Source organism: Peromyscus eremicus, chromosome 8a (genome assembly GCF_949786415.1).
Source record: "Peromyscus eremicus chromosome 8a, PerEre_H2_v1, whole genome shotgun sequence".
NCBI lineage: Eukaryota > Metazoa > Chordata > Mammalia > Rodentia > Cricetidae > Peromyscus > Peromyscus eremicus.
The window spans coordinates 85,710,003-85,727,400 of NC_081423.1; the positions used below are offsets into that span (position 1 = coordinate 85,710,003).

Consider the following 17,398-nt stretch of genomic DNA (forward strand, 5'->3'; position numbering starts at 1 on the left):
TCCAGAAATTGATTAAGATCACCAGATGTGGGGCTGGAGAGATGGTTCAGAGGTTAAGAGCACTGGCTGCTCTTTTGGAGGTCCTGAGTTCAATTCCCAGCACCCACACGGTGACTCACAACCATCTGTAGTGAGGTCTGACACCCTCTTATAAATAAATAAATAAATCTGTAAAAAAAAAAAAAAAAAAGATTACCAGATGTGTGTGGCAAGCATCTTGATCCTCAGAGCTATCTCTCTGGCCCACAGAACAATCATATTTTTAAATATTGCAATAATATCTGAGAGCCCAATTTTTACAAGAGAGAAATTCAGAAGTTTAGGGAGTTCTATTATGAATGAAGGAATAGAAGTAAAGAATTATTAGTTTAAATTTTAGGACCACCACAGAAGGGGGTGTGGTGGTAGACAAATTGTAAGAGCCAGAGGACCAGGAAGTCAGCCGTGAGATTTTGTCATCTAGGAATGACAGGAAAGTTACACCCGTACCACCTCAAAAATACTGTCGCCTACACAAAACGTGAACAAGGACAACACTAATAGACATATTAAAGGGAAAATGTCATGAGACCCCACTCCTAGACAAAGAATTACAGGCAGTTAATGACTGCTGAGAGATGGAGAATTAGTCTCTCCCAGGGAGGAGCCTCCTAACTGGTTATCCAATTAAAGTGGTCAGCCATGAATCTTATACACACAGCAGCACCAACAAGACTCAGCAAGTCATATTATATATTTATGTGTTTATATCTCTGTATATGTAGCAATAAGAATCAAGAAAAAGAGTCAGTTTGAGGGGGAGTCAGGGGGATATGAGAGGGGTTAGAATGAAGAAAAGGAAGGCAGGAAAGGAAGTGACTAATTAATTTTAATTAAAATAAAAAATAATTTAAAGAGAAAAATTATATTTACCAGTTAAAAATTACATGTCAATATTAAAACATTTATCAGGAAGAGACTCACGACAATATGTGGTGTTTATCAGACATCCAATATGACAATGCAGTTTGATTGTCTTGCAGACAATCTCAATATCAGCTTTATATTTGCAGAGGCAGCAGACCATGTGTTTAGGTAAGATCCTATAAACAGAAAGACAGAACATTGGTTTACTGGAAAAGCCTTACTGAGGTGCAGAAGAGGCAGGCCAAGGCCACCACAGGGTTGAGGAGGAAGGAATTCTTGAGGCACGTGGCGTGGGCAGTTGGGTGGGGACTCAAAGGCAAATTGCTGCTCTCTGAAATTGAAAATCATCACGGAGGAGGACAGAGATGCTCAAAGAAGAGCGAGTGTCAGGGTGGGTTTGTGCCTAAACCAAAGGTGACGGGAACAGAACCAGGTGACATGGATGGAGGAAGCCTCTCCTCCCAGCTCAAGTCTCACTCGGTTGGTCATGAACAGGAAGAAGGGCCTGGGCAAGCCTCCAACCTAGGAATACTTTATTCCTGTTGTGAGTAGAAAATACTAGAACTCATCTCAAATCTAAAGCAGCCCATTTTAACCATATCATGTAGTTAAATGGCATCAGGGATCAATCACAATGACCATGACTGCATAATTTGAAAGGATAAGGACTGGAGGTGCAGCATAGTGCTCCTGTATCAGTGCAAGGTCCTGGGTTTGATCTTAAGACACACACACACACACACACACACACACACACACACGCACGCACGCACGCGCGCGCACGCACGCACGCACGCATGCGCGCGCACACACACACACACACACACACACACACACACTACAGTAAAGCACGATGTGATTGTGAAGAGTCCACGAATTGATGATGGTGCTCCAAAACAGGTTCAGGGTAATTCTCCAATAGAACACCAGTTAATAATATGTCAGTTTCAACCACCAAGTAGTAATTGCTTCAGACAAGATTATCATTAGTTCACATCGGGGTGAAAGATGTTTGAGGGGTGATGTATGGTACAGTAGCAGTGAAGGTCCATCAAGGAAAATCTGTTTCCTTCTGGTCAAGAGGATGGGACTCATTCCTGGGACATTGGTGACACCATTCCCGTTGGGCAAATCAATCACTCATCGAAGGGATCACCCCTCAAGAGGGTGGAACCACCCCACAAGAAGGGAAATCCAACTTAAGCCATGCTAATGAGACAAGAATACTTTTCCCTTCAAGGAGACAATCTATTTTCCTTCCCAGAATTCCTGGGAGTCATCGTGCCCTTCCGAGTCCTGGCTACAAAAGGTGCAATTTTTACTTTCTTTCTTTTCTAGCTTATTCTTCTAGATATTGACCACAGCCTGATGTGCCCAAAGGACCTTTTTATTCTCCCCCCGCCCCCCGTCCCCTTGAGGCGACCTGCTCCCCTTTGCTGTGGGATGGTAGAGTAGAATGGCTTTCCCTCTTCCTCCTTTTGTCTGATATTTCCAGGCAGCTGCTGAGCCCACAACTTGCTTGCTCTATTTGTTTGTTTACTCTGATTGGCCTCAAGTTTCCTTTTGAGTCCATTCCTAACCCTGGTTTCCCTGGTAACATGTGGTATCTCTAGTGAGGTTTCCCCCCAAATCCCCAGATTATTTACTAAGTACCACATATAAAACTAATTTGAAGAACTTCAATATACCACCTTTGGGTGATCAGACTTGACACGATAGGCCACCTGAAATCCCAGTCAGGAAGGCAGTATCAGATGTTTGACCTGAACTATTCCCGAGGAAACAAATAAAGCCAGATTGAAATGCCAATTTATAAAACAAAAAAAAAATTTCAAAAACATCAGTAAGAAGCCAGATTGGACAATCACAAGTTCAAGGCAACCTAGGCTACAGGAGAAGACCCTGCCTCATAGACAAAACAAGAACACAGACATCTCATTCAATGTGGGCATTGCCTTAAAGTAAGCATACATAGGAAAAGGCTGTTTGCGTATGACTAGACATGACAGGACACTGGCTAGGACAAAGTTCAGGTGAGAAGGGCACAGACACTCCTTCAGATGAGCTGGCAGAAAGCAAAGCTGTTTGGTATCCCAGGAACTGCCAGTGTAGTTGAAGATGGCCTTGACTCGGAAGGACAAGTGTTCACCACAATGCTGGTCTGTATCAAACCTAGGGCATCACACATGCTAGGTAAACACTCTACCCACTGAGCTACACCCCAAGTCCAGATGAACACCTTTTCAAGACATTGCTTTCTCATATACTGCTGGTGAGATACGCTAAAGATCATGCTCAGGGAGAGAAGACAGATCCAAAAGGCCACACACTATGGGATGTCATTTATGAGATGTTCTGGGGAAGGAAAAATTGTAGGGCTAGAAATAAGATTGGTGGGTCACAGGGGCTGGTGGTGGGAGGGGTGCAAAGGTCCAGGAGGGGCCCTTAGGAGGGACAAATGGTCTGTATCAGTGATGTAAGAGTGGGTATGGAATTGACCATGAAAGCTCAATAAAGCATGTACTTGAATTAATTGCATGAAAATTATACCTCAATACCTCAGACTCAAGAAGTAAGGCAAATCTCAAAAACATTTAAAATAAAGAAACCATAAAGAAATCTAGGGCTGGCAAGATGGCTCAGCAGAAAGTCCCCTGTCCCATAAACAAGTGTGATCCCTGGAACCCACAGTGTAAGAAGAGAGCCAACTCATAAAGCTGTCCTCTGACCTCCGTACTCATGCTGTAGTACTCAATGCCTGCACACACACACACACACACACACACACACACACACACACACACACACTAACATTTTAAAATCTAAGTGAATATTCCAAGAAAATGAACCTTACAGATGTTCCAGCTCCAGAGTCATCATGAGGATGTTCTCAAGCGCCGTCAGTGGCACTTGCGTTGTTCCCAGGTCTCTGAAGGAGAAAGCCAGATTTCATGAGGAATCATTTTCGTCACATGTGGTTTCTTAAACTCTGGCTTTCCTATGAAGCTATCTGGCTCAGGAATTTATTGTTGGGGTTGGAGATGGCTCAGAGGTTAAGAGCATTTACTGCTTGCTCTTGCAGAGGACCTGAGTTCAGTTTCCAGCACCCATGTTGGGCAGCTCACAACCACATGGAACTCCTACTTCATAGCATGTACTGCCCTCTTCGGGCCTCTCCAGATACTTCCACACATGTGGGCATATTAGCATACAGACATACACATATACAGGTAAACATAAATAAAAGTAAAATCTTATTGCCACAGAAGATTATTTCATAGAACTCTTTTTGAAAAAAAGCAAGTTTACTATTTATTTAAATTAATGACCCTGGCATAGAATAGAACCTGTCTTTTCTGTCATTATCTTTCTTCTCATTTTGATATTGCATTTGCCCTCCTACAACTACCACTCTATATTTTATTTTTCACTTTAATTTCTAAACACTTATTTCCTATTTATTTAAAGTTCTGTCAGCCTGTATACACTACTTATACTAAAAATACAGAAATCTGGGTATTTTAAGTTTTGAGACAAAAGTCTCTTGGTGTAGCCCTGGGTGGCCTGGAACTCACTATATAGACCAGGCTGGCCTTAAACTTACAGCAACCTGCCTGCTTCTGCCTCCCAAGTGCTGTGACTAAAGGTGTGCACCACCACACTGGGCTTCTTTTTCATTTTTTTAAAATATTTACTTATTATTTATGTGTATGCATGTGTGTTCTGGTGCCTGTTGAGACCAGAAGGCAACACAGATGCTCTGGAATGAGTCCAGGAGGTTGTGAGCCAGCTGATATGTGCTGAGAATTGAACCCGGGTCTTCTCTAGAAGCATTAAGTCCTCTTAACCATTGAGCCATCTCTCCAACCCCTTTTCCTTCTTTTTTTAAAAAAACATTGATTTTTTTTCGTGTGTGTATGTACATGTGCCACAATGCAGATGTGGAGGTCAAAGGACAAATACTATGAGCTAGTTCTTGAACTCAGGTCCTTAGCCTTGGTGGCAAGGCCCTTGATTTGCTGAACTATCTTGTCAGGCTCCTACTTTATTTCAATTTTTTTTGAGACAGTATCTTCCAGTGTAGCCCTGGATGGTCTGTAACTCACAGAGATCTGCCTGCCTCTGCCTTCCAAGTGTTGGAACTAAAGGCGGGTACCACCTTGTCTGGCTTTCCATCCTGTTGTCAATGATCTTTTTTTAACAATCTAGTTAAAACTAAAATTGTGATTTTTTTCATCACTAAGGGAAAATACCTTCCTGATGGAAATATAGAAGAGCAGAAATCATCTAAGGAACCATGAGATTGGCACGATACTTACAGATATTTTAACGCTGGCAACTTATAAAAGTAAGGATCTTCAACAACTGTCAGAGGGTTACGGCTGAGAATTCTGAAAAATGCAATGGAATTTACATTACAAATATTTCAACATTTTGAAACTACCTGAAAAGTTTGGATTCATTTCTTTAGTATGGAATACTATAATAAAATATAAATAAATAAATAAATAAGATATAAAAATAGCTATAAACTATCTTTAGAATCCATGAGCATTCTTCCCTTGGAAACCATCCATGTGTTTAGAAAAAAAAAATAGAGAAAAACAGGAAGAGTGTGTGGTGGGGAATACAAAGGAAAAAATTGCCAAAGAGCTTTTAGGTTAAAAATAAAACAAAACAAAACAAAACAAAAAACCCAACAACAAACAAGTACAATGGTAATAAAGTCCTTACCCTGCAGGAAAGGCTTTTGTTTGGGGATTATTTATTTATTTATTTGTTTACATTTACTTTTTTGGTTTTTCAAGACAGGGTTTCTCTGTGTTGTCCTGGCTGTCCTGGAACTCGCTCTGTAGACCAGGCTGGCCTCGAACTCAGATCTCCATCTGCCTCTGCCTCCCGAGTGCTGGGATCAAAGATGTACGCTGCCACCACCCAGCAAGGAAGGTGAGGGAAGGCTGTTTTTAATGTCCCCCATAATTCAAAGTGCTTGTCCATTTTTAGAAATATAAAACACTTTGTAGTTACTTCACTGAGTCAAGAAAAACAATAGGACGATCTCCCTGGCTTTGAAACAGAAGGCTGTCAGAAGAGCCAGAGCAGGCTCACGGCACAGCAAGCCTCCACCTAACATTCTCACTTGTGTTCTTCATCAGCACAGACGGAGCAAGCCTGTGCATGTGTCAGTCTGTCTTCTCCTTCCACAGGGTTCCAGGAATCAAACTTAGTCATCCAGCTGGTGCAGCAAGAATTCTTTTTGTTTGTTTGTTTGTTTGTTTGTTTGTTTGTTTTTTGTTTTTTGTTTTTCGAGACAGGGTTTCTCCGTGTAGCTTTGCGCCATTCCTGGATCTCACTCTGTAGCCCAGGCTGGCCTTGAACTCACAGAGATCCGCCTGGCTCTGCCTCCCGAGTGCTGGGATTAAAGGCATGCGCCACCACCGCCTGGCTTGCAGCAAGAATTCTTACCTGCTGAGCCATCTCCACACCTAACATCGCCTTTTCCTTTAAATTATTTTTTTGGCAGTGATGGTGATTGATTGAACCTAGGACTTCATGCACAGGTGGTATGTGTACGTGTTCTTACTGAGCTATGGCCACAGCTCTAGCTCATACAATTTATCTTAATCATGTTCTTTGTTTGTTTGTTTGTTTTCAAGACAGGATTTCTCTGTGTAGAACCAGGCTGTTCTCAATCTCAGAGAGATCAGTCTGCTTCTGCCTCCCGAGTGCTGGGATCAAAGGTGTACTCTGCCACCGCCCAGCATTTGATCATGCTCTTTCTAGAAAACTTTTAAAAACACAATTTTCTGGGCTGGCCAGTTGGTGCAAATGGCAGTTAGTAGGTAGGGGACTACTGCCAACTTCACAACTATATTTCAGTCCCTGAACCCAGCTGTCTTCTACTTACACAACAGCATATGCAAACTAAATGAGTAAAGGTTAAAGAGTTGAAATATAAATTTTAAGAATGTCTGAATAGCATTAAACATTGGACTCACTATCTAGCTCAGGATGACCTTGTGACTCTGGTCTTCCTGACTTTACCTACCATGTGCTGGGATTGCTGCCATGAGTGCCGCCATGACTGGCTTAGAAGTTAACTGTTTAAACCTCACGTGCTCATGTGAACGCTTCTGGAAAAATTATACTTTCCTTTTACTCCTTCTCCCTAATCGTTTCCCATGACTAACATTTAATTAGCCCATTGTCCCTGAGCTGTTATAGATTCAAAACTATGACAACATGTTGATGCCAATGAAAATAGTTGAGTAAGGACATCAGAGTTCATCCCACCATGAAATAATGAAATATCAAACTGTGGAAATTTAACCAAAGGTTTACCACACTCCAGAATCATTTATTCAAGAAAACCAACTCAATTTCTGTAAGAACGCTAAAATTTGTGTTATTTTAACTTGACCTACGTCATTTCTCACCGTAGCTCTGTGGTACCCTTAAAAAACAGCCCATAGACCCACTACTAAAAGGAGCAGAATGGAGCTGCAGCTCCCACAAAGCCTCAACCCTAGGGAATTGGTGGCCCCTAGTGAGACTAGACTTGTTTGTATTTGACCTGACTGGACAGTCTCTAGTTCTAGAAACTCCCCTCAGAAGATGTTTTTGGAAAATGATTGCAGGCAAATGTCCTAACCGAGGCAGTTACATGAGGACAGTTGGGACAACAAAGAGCTTATGCAATAAGACTGACAAGAAAGCAGAGGAATACAATGTCCACAGGAACTCTGAGATGCTCATGTATGAGTTTTGGAAACAGAAGACCACAAGCGGTCTGCCTGGGAATTTGGAAAGTAAGTTGCGCAAATGTGTGTATCTTAAGGTAGGTAGAAAACCACCCAAGAAGCCCTGAGGAAGTTCACCCCTGGCTGATCTTGCAGTTCTGCACAGGTAGAAGGGGGAAACTAAGGCTGCCTCCAAAAGTACCCACACTAGAGTCCCAAAGGCAGGCAGAAAAATGGGTTCCTTAGAAGATGGTCAGAGAAAGAAGTAGAGGGACCCAGACCCTGCTCCAACGAGCATGAATTATGTGAGGAAAGAAGAAATCCTTTCTTTTCTTTATCTACAAGGCCTATAAGCCTGGTAGCATGCCTCCCATGTGAAGCTCCTCAGTGTAGAATTCTGTGTTATACCAGTAGATTGCAAGAAATAAAAAATGATGAGCCGGTATCTTAACCACAGTGTTGAGAGTCACTGTGCTTAAACTTGCCCTAAGGAAGACTTCCAGGAAGAACAGGCAAAGGTGGCTTGAGCCAGTAGGATCTGGGTTCAAACTCTGGCTTTGTGACTTTCTAGTGAAACGATGTGAGTAAGACAGCCCGAAACCTGAGTTCTTTTAGTAGCATTTTCCTCATCAAACAGTTCAAGACTCAAAGGTATCTAGAAGGGGCTGGCCAGAGCAGGTGCCTCAGCACTAGTGACTCTGTATGTACAATGGGCCAGTGGCAGGAACCCTGGGGATGCCAGATACTAGCGTGCCTAGGAGTTCTACAAGTATGAATTTCTTAGAGGGAAATGCAGCTCTCTGCTCCATAGGTCTGGTGTTAGGGTTTCTACTGCTGTGAAGAGACACCATGACCACAGTAACTCTTATAAAGGAAAGCATTTAAATGGGGTGGCTTACAGCTTCAGAGGTTTAGTCCATTATCATCATGGTGGGAAACATAGTAGCATACAGGCAGACACGGTGCTGGAGAAGGAGCTGAGAGTTCTACGTCTTGATATGCAGGCAACAGGAAGCGAACTAACTCACTAGGTGTGGCTTGAGCATATATGAGACTTCAAAGCCCACCTCCACAGTGACACACTTCCTCCAAGAAGACCACACCTATTCCAACAAAGCCACACCTCCCTTTGGGGGCCATTTTCTTTTAAGCCACCACAAGTCCTGTTAGAAGTCAACTTCATGATAAGATACAATGCGCAAGAAGCTGAGTGAAGCTGTCCAGAAGACAATCTCTTAGTGGTTCCACCACTTGTTAACGATGTGAGCATAGACAAGTTAGTCAACATCTCTCAGTTTCAACTTCATCAATTGCAAAATGTGGATAATAATGGTTTCACTGCAAGAGTTTTGGGGAAAGTGAAAAGAAAGTGACATGTTTGAATATGTACTATGTGCCTAATACTTTTGTAGGAACTTCATGGCATTATTTCATTTGTTTCAGTATTTCATATAGTGCCTGGAACATAACAAACATCTCATAAATGTAGGTATCAAAGAATTGTTACAGGCAGAGGGAGAATTCCTAGGATTGCAAGAGAAGGGGCCTTCCCACACTAGTGGGGAGGATAGGATGCAACAGAGAGAAAAAAAGGTGTCACAGTGTTGGATATGACCCTTTCAAAAATGATGGATGGTTACAAATTAAACATCCTGTCTTGATCATCCCAAAGGACAGACCTGAGTTGCTCCTGTCATCTTTAATGTTTGTGCCTCTCAATGTGAGAAGCAGTTGCCAGGATACTGTGAAAACCAGAGGGAGGATGAGCATGTCCTCAAGGGAGCAACTTTTTTTTTTTAACACATTCAATTTTTTTAGATTTATAATTCTGTGTATGAGTATTATGCCTACATGTATGTATGTGCACCACATGCAAAAGCCAGAAGAGTGCATTGGGTCCCTTGGAACTGGAGTTTACAGACTTTTGTGAGCCACCATGTGAGAATCAAACCCAGGCAACAAGTACTTTTAATCACTAAGCCAGCTCTCCAGGCCCAGTAGCAAACTTTTGGACATGAATAGTTTCCTATAGGAAACCAATGCTAGGGAGCTAGTCAGAAGCACTGGGGTATTCCTGGCTCCATGAGTCAATTTATAGTCATTTACCCTGTGGATAGTCTCAATTGTGGGTAGACACTTCAGTAGGGATAAAACCTGAATTTTCCTTTCAGGGTTATGCTCTTGGCACAGTATTGATGGACCATAGACAAACTATCATGTGAATGTGCTCAGTCTGAATAGTGTGTAGTTCTTTTGTCCAGTGAAATCCTTCAGGGAGCTGATTAATAGCCATGAAGTCACTAAAAGACTTTGAAAACAAGTCACTGGTCAGGACCTGTGCAGCTAAATGAAGGAGAAGCACTTTCAAGTTGGGAGGGGTGCACTTACCATGCAGATTGTCACCCACTATTGGTTTTTTATAACATTTTTCATATTAATGAGACATGATTCCTATTGTCAATAAAACAATGGTACTTAACTAATGAACTTTTGGTGTGTCTTTGACATGGATTTCAGATTCAAGAGCATCTGACCCTGAGGGTACTGCTAACATGTTTTGTCAGTGTTTGTCAGTAACATGGAGGCTGTATCCAAGTAGGTACCCGGAACCAGGGGCGATTATGGATCTTGAGAGGGAAAGGCTCTCTAATAATAACATGCAGAGTTTATTAGTATAGAAGCTGCAACAGCCCCAACCAGGACTTTGGCAGGGTCTGTGCAATGAGAAGCCTTTGGGCATAGGCTCCATTCAGCTCTAGACAAACCCACCTCGGTTGGGACTTTTGTAATGCAGGGAAGGCAGAATTTCAACTTACAAACACTATCGGAATTGTGCACTATATGTCCCAGAATTCCTGTTCTCTCCCTTGGCAACGTGCCTTTGGAAAGATGCAAGAAGCATCTGTCCTACCATGGGAAGTATTTCCTGAAGAAAACTGCTCTGTCTATCACAAAGAGTTGGGTGTTGGATCCTAACAAAGGAGTCCCAGCATACACTTGGTGATTGTGTCCATTGTTGTCAAGCTGCTGCTGCTTCTTTTTTTAAATGAGTTCTTACTATCCTGCCTAGGTCAGCCTTGAACTCCTGGGCTCAAGACATCCTCCTGCCTCAGCATCTTAGGGCCTACAAGCATACACTGTGCCTACCTCACTGGGCCAATCTGTGATAGTGACTGAATTCTGGGAGGTACCATTCCATTCAGACCACATGATGTGAATATCAATGTCCAATACCAGTTAGCGCTGCTTTTCTCATCACCGGGAAGCAGACTCCCTTTCTGCAAAGATGGACACAAACTAGAGATAACAAGTCAGTGTCTCCTGCATGAGTCTTTCCTAACCCACCATCCACGCTCCTCTGCCTGAAAAGCAGACCCTGTGGTTCCTTTCCCCAAGTTAGGAGTCAGCAAGCTGTGCTGGAGAGAGGGGACTGCCACAAAGCATCTACAGAACAGTTCATCTAGCTCTAGCACATCCCAACCCTTCCTCCAATGGGAACCAACTGTGAATCTGGGTTTCTGACCTGCCAGACAGGTTACAGTCACCCAAAATCAGATTCAGAGCAGAAATTTCCTCTTGAGTTTATAATGCCTTCCTGGCCACTGAATGTCACACAAAGTGGGGTTTTTGTTTTGCTTTGTTTTGTTTTTGACACAAGAGTCTACTATTAGTCCAAGACTGCTTCCAATTTATGATCCTCCTGCCTCTGTCTCCTGAGTGCAACTGCTGGTATTTAAGCAGATGCCATAATGCCAGACAAACACTAGCTAAAAGCTAATAAAATTCACTTTCTTCTTGAGGAAGAAAAGTATTATACAGAACCAGGCTAGAACAACATATTTTATGAATATTTTTAACCATATAGCTTAATGTAGATGGCATCTTATCCCTTGCTGCAAAGGTGCCTCTTACCCACAGAGAATCCATGATTTCAGAGGCATATACTTCCTGAAAAATAATGTTCTGGATGATGGGGAGAGAAGTCACAGGGCGAATTCTCAGCTTTACATTTCTGAGGAAGCACCTACACCTTTTGCTCCCTGGAGGACTTGTTATTAATCTTTGTTCTTTGGGAACTGTGCATGGGAGAAGGAATCACAAGTGGGTTTCCAAAAGCATCACACATCAGAGCCACAGCACTAGGGCCCCATGATGATACCTAGTGAATGTTACTTGAGTGGTGTTACTTGTAGTGTCTGTGGTGAAGGTCAGGACTAGGAAAGCAGATCATGTCCTGTAGTTTACACAGGTCTCCTGGTCTCCTGGTCTCCTGGGCCTTAGTGTCCTCGTTGGAAAAGAATGAATGGACCTTAAGACAAGCTATCACAGTTCACACAGGGTTTACACTCGGTGAATCAATACTCCATTGGGTTTTTAACACACAAATAAGTATTTACATGTGCTTAACTTCTACTTCACTTACAACTTCTGTAAAAACTGCATTCCATGCCATGCTTGAAATGTTCCAAAGCTCAGCTCAATGAGTAAATTGCACCCAAGGTTCCTAAAATAATGAAAAAAAAAAAAAAGGACATAAACCAATGAAAAGATACTTTAGAAAATTTGCATTTGTGGTGATTTTAATTTACATATAATTAAACATAAATTTAATTCTTTCTCCATTTGCTAAAGAAATCTGAGGATGGGGGCTGGAGAGATGGCTCAGTGGTTAAGGGCATTGGCTGCTCTTCCAGAGGACCCTGGTTTGATTCCCAGTACCCACATGGTGGCTCACAACTGTCTGTAACTCCCATTCCAGGGGATCTGGCACCCTCACACAGATATACATGCGCATAAAATAAAAATAAATAAATCTTTAAAAAAAAAGAAAGCTGAGGATGATATCAGCTTATAATTTACATATTTACATATGTAATACACTAGCCACAGTAAACGCTTAAAATTTTTTTCAATGATCTTTCCTTCTAAGAGAGGGTTTTTAGCACCTCTGACATTTTGGGTTGGACGACTCTGTTGTGTAGGTTTGTCCTATGTACTGGAGGACATTGAGGAACAACTCTGGTGTCTGCCCATTCGCACGCTGGCAGCAGCTTTTCCACAACCGCCAAGGCTGACCTTTGCACTAGTAAGAACTGGTGCTCTTGCTATGCACGCTGACTCAGCAGAATTCTCCTAGTCATCTTTATTACAGACTAAGAGGATTTGGCATAGACTTTTTATGACTTTTTACTTGCAGTAAAGTTTTCATTATTGTACTAAATAATGGATTTCTTCCTGACAAATTCATATACATATCTCTGTCTCATTGTACTTTGCTCTTATCTGACCTACTTCTCTCCACCCCACTCTGCTGGTTTTCTCCCTCCCTATACAGTCCTATTTCCTGTCTTGTTTCACACACACACACACACACACACACACACACACACACACACACACGCGCATGCACACACGCACACACACGCGCGCACACACGCACTAGATTGCCCATATTTGAGAAAACTTGATGTTTCAGCTTTCTTTATCCCATTATCCTCTTAGTTCTTCATCCTTCTAGATCCCTTCTCACCCTTCACAGCGTTTCTTCTATCTTCAACACACACATGAAATCTAGGAATGCAGCTCACTGGCACAACACTTGCTTAGCAGGTCACAAGACCCTAGGTTTGCCCCATCACCAACACACACACACACACACACACACACACACACACACACACACACACACAGTGCAATATTTGTCTTTTTTGAGTCTAGCTTATTTCCTACTAATGAAGTTGTAAGTCAGATATCAAAAAGTAACAAAGGGGGATTAAAATTCAAATATGAAGGGGTTATATTTGTAACTTACATGTACTTCACAAAAGGTAATGATTCAAACGTCCTTCTTTCAATATAACGTATTTTATTGCAAGATACATCCCTAGGAAACGTAAAAGAGAAATATTGCCTGGCTTAGCCATTAGATGTCTAGTTAGTGTGACTAGTAGAATTGAGAATTGGTAACAGAAAATACACTGTTCTTGTCTAAACTCTAACCTGTGGATTTGAATAGTTCAGAGTCACTTACTTTGTCTAGCCATCTCACAAGAGCCTCACCCTTTATGACGTTCACATATGTACAACAAAACTATGGATCTTGATAGAGTTTTTGAGTTAGTCATTTTGAGAGATTATGCGGCTTTTTATGTTTGAAACAGGGTCTTCCCAAGTAGGCTAGGCTGACCTCACACCCCCAGATTTCCCACCTCAGCCTCCTGAGTCCTGGAACTACTGGCATATACCTGGTGCCTGGGACCTCTGAAGATGCAGGTTCTCAGCTGTCCTTCAGACTTGCTGATTCAGTAATTGTGCATTGAGAAGTGATGCCAGCCCTTCAGGTGATGTTGCCAGGCTCCTGTCTGTCTGTCTGAGAGCATTGCTACAGTCCAGTGGCCCTCATCATGATACCTTGGCTTGGCATTCAAATCCCCAGAGGGTCTGGCTGTTCAGGTGCTCATAGGCATTCCTCTAACTCATGTTTTTACTTTTGTCTTCACTCTTGTTTTTAGTGCCTAGCATATTCTCCCCCAAGAGACCTGTCTAGGGCTGGTGAGATGTCTTAATGTGTACGGACACCTATGGCCAAGATTAATGACCTGAGCTCGACCTCCTCAGACCCCCATGGTGGAAGGACAGAACCAAATTCTGCAAGTTGTCATCTGACCTCCATGCTTGTCTCTGGCATGAACACACACACACACACACACACACACACACACACACACACACACACACCAAAAATGTAATAATGGAAGTTTTTAAAAGGAGGCCTGATGATTCCCAATGACACCCAATGTTCAATTGCTCTTTAGTTGCCAGACATGGTGGTGTGTGCCTTCAATCCCAGCTCTCTGGAGGCAGAGGCAGGGTGATTTCTGAGTTCAAGGGCAGCCTGAACTACATTGTGAGTTCCAGGACAGCCAGGGCTACAGAGTGAGACTATTTCAAAACACTAAAGGAAAAAAACTACGCTAGTTGTTTCAAGGAAAATGTTACTTGGAACAAACTCAAGTCTTCTGTTGAGTGTCATATATGTTCAAGTTAATTTTTAGAATGTCTTACAATTAAAAAAATATTTTAAACTGGCGGGGCAGTGGTGGCACACACCTTTAATCTCAGCACTCAGAAGGCAGAGGCAGGTGGATCTCTGTGAGTGTGAGGCCAGCCTGGTCTACAGAGTGAGTTCCAGGACAGCCAGGGCTACACAGAGAAATCTTGTCTAGAAAAACAAAAAACAAAAATTAGCTAAAACAGAATATGTCGAACACTATTTCTATTATTGGAGGCATGGCAATTTATACCTCCGTGTCTATATTTATTATGTTTTTAACGGTTACTTTTGCATCTAATTTTGCCAATCATAAGATCCTTGAAAGCATGGAAAGCTTACTCATTTCCATTGCCTACTAAGTTTTAGACTGACACAAATATTTAAGCAAACTAAACTTATAAAACAAAGAGCTGCAGAGGGAGTGTGTACATGACTATTTTGGAAGGAATTCAATTTATGGCTTCATGACTGATTCTTGTTGTTTGTCTTTATAGCATTATGGTTTGAATTTGTGTGTTTGTTCCTCAATCTGAGAGGGAAGGATTCATGTCCTCCTCATTGCTGTGCCTCTAGTTATAGGCAAAGTGTTTGGCATGCTCTGTTTAAGCTAATTTTCTAAGTTGAGAGGCATTTTAAAAATTAATTGGAATATATATGCTAACAGTAAACAATTGCTTACAAAGTATTTCATAATATAAACAATAAAAAGACTACTCCATTAGGAGATCTTTCATTGTTTTTCTCCAAACATATTTATAAGGCTTAAGAGTTCAGATGCATAAGATCTCAAAAAGGTCAGTTTAAAAGTGGTCATTTTGGGCTCATGGTGGTGCATGATAAAGCACAGTTGGTAGAGTGGTTTCCCAACATACAGGAAGCCTTGGGTTTGGTTCCCAAGACTGCATAAACTGTGTGGTGGTAGATGCTGGTAATCCTAGCACTTGGGAGGTAGAGTCAAAAGAATCAGGTGTTCAAGGCCAATCTTTGCTTTTTAGAGAATTCAAGGCCAGTCTGGGCTTATATTAGGCTATGCTTCAAAAAGGAAAAAACGAAAACAAAACACACAAATTTTTAAAACACTCTTGGTTGCCTGGAGGTAATGGCCCATGCCTTTAATCCCAGCATTCAGGAGGCAGAGACATGTGGATCTCTGTGAGTTCAAGGCCAGCCTGGTCTACAGAGTGAGTTCCAGGACAGCCAAGGCTACATGGAGAAACCCTATCCTGAAAAAAACAAACAAACAAAAAAAAACAAAACAAAAAACCCAAAACAAGAAAAACCAAAAAGCACCAGAAGCACCCCGAAAACCCCACCAACCAACCAACAACAAAAAACAACCAACTAACAAAACAAAACCCCCAGAACACTCTGGTCTAATGACCTTCAAATTAATGCAGATGGCTCTTTTCTTCTCTTAGATGCAACAGCTTGGAGCTAGTATTAATTCCTTCCATGCTACCATGTCATCTTTTTTGTAAAGGTTAGACTAGCAAATATTTTAGACTTTGCAGGCCACACATAGCCTCTGTTGCACATTCTTTATTGGTTCTCATTTTTCTTTTTTAGCCTTGTTAGTTGTTTGGATACGAAGTCACCTCTCCCCTCCAAAAAATAAGAAAAGGAATATATATTGAAGGTTCAGTTTTCAGCTTGGGGTCTATTGGTTGGTAGGCACTAGGTCATATATGGATTAACTCACTGATGAGTCCCTATCTGAATGTGCTATGAGGAGGTGGGAATTTCTTCTTTCATTCTTTCTGAAGCTTTGTCTTACCACAGCCTTCCATCATCATGCTTTGCCTCACCATAGGCCCAGAAACAATGGAGCCAGCTACCATAAACCAAAAACCTCTGAACTGAAGGGCCAAAGTGAATCCTGCCTCCTCCAAGTTGTTCTCATCAGTCACCCTGTCACATCAACAAAAAAGGCACTGGCACAAGTCCTCTAAAACTGTCAAACCACTCCTATAGTAAATGAGAACATGGATCAGACTTGATCGAGGTATGACAGACTAGATCCAAATACAAGCATATGCCTTAGAAAACAAGGGTCGTGTGAGGTCCAGTAATTGCTCAGACCTTACTAACATTTCCCCCTGCAAATGGAGTTCTTCTATCTGAAGCTCGTCTATATGATTTAAGAAATTTAAAATGGATAGAAGGCATTTTCATGTTAGAGATGGGCTGAGCCCTCCCCCCAAACCCCTGACTGGCATAACTGCAGATTCTGTTTTATTATGTTTTTGTCTTTAGAGCCAGGGTCTTGCCAAGCTGCCCTGGAATTGATGGGAAACGCACTATGTAGACCATGAAGATCTCCAACTTTGAGCAATCCTCCTATTTTCTACCTCCTCAGTCCTGGGATTATAAGCAAACACTGTCAAACCCAGCCAATAATTGCACAATTTTATTGCTTGAAGAGATGTTAGTATCTATCTAGTTCAAATCCCTTGTTAATCAATAGATAACCCATAACTTACAAATAGATATGCTTAACTAACTTACAAAACCTGGAGGGACAGCAGGCCTTCAAATGTATCCTTATGTAATTCAGTCAGGAGATTTTCACTGAGAATTCTGGAAGATTAAAAGGTTATCTGAATCAAAAATCATCAAACAGATGGACAACATCCAGTGGTGAAATGGAATGGAGAAATACATGCTGTCATATGCTATTGCTGAGAGTGTAAATTGGTAC

At 41.9% G+C, this 17,398-nt stretch overlaps 1 protein-coding gene across 1 annotated transcript in view; it reads right to left on the reverse strand.

The window, feature by feature from the left end:
* The window catches only part of LOC131917824 (leucine-rich repeat-containing protein 37A3-like), a 47,853-nt gene that overhangs the window by 20,116 nt on the left and 10,339 nt on the right, over positions 1–17,398 (reverse strand). The window contains exons 4-9 of the mRNA XM_059271926.1: positions 17,206–17,277; positions 13,459–13,530; positions 12,070–12,150; positions 5,226–5,297; positions 3,761–3,835; positions 964–1,082 (exon numbers count right to left, since the gene is read on the reverse strand). Of these exons, the coding sequence (XP_059127909.1) occupies positions 964–1,082; positions 3,761–3,835; positions 5,226–5,297; positions 12,070–12,150; positions 13,459–13,530; positions 17,206–17,277 (491 nt within the window). The remainder of the gene's footprint in view (positions 1–963; positions 1,083–3,760; positions 3,836–5,225; positions 5,298–12,069; positions 12,151–13,458; positions 13,531–17,205; positions 17,278–17,398) is intronic.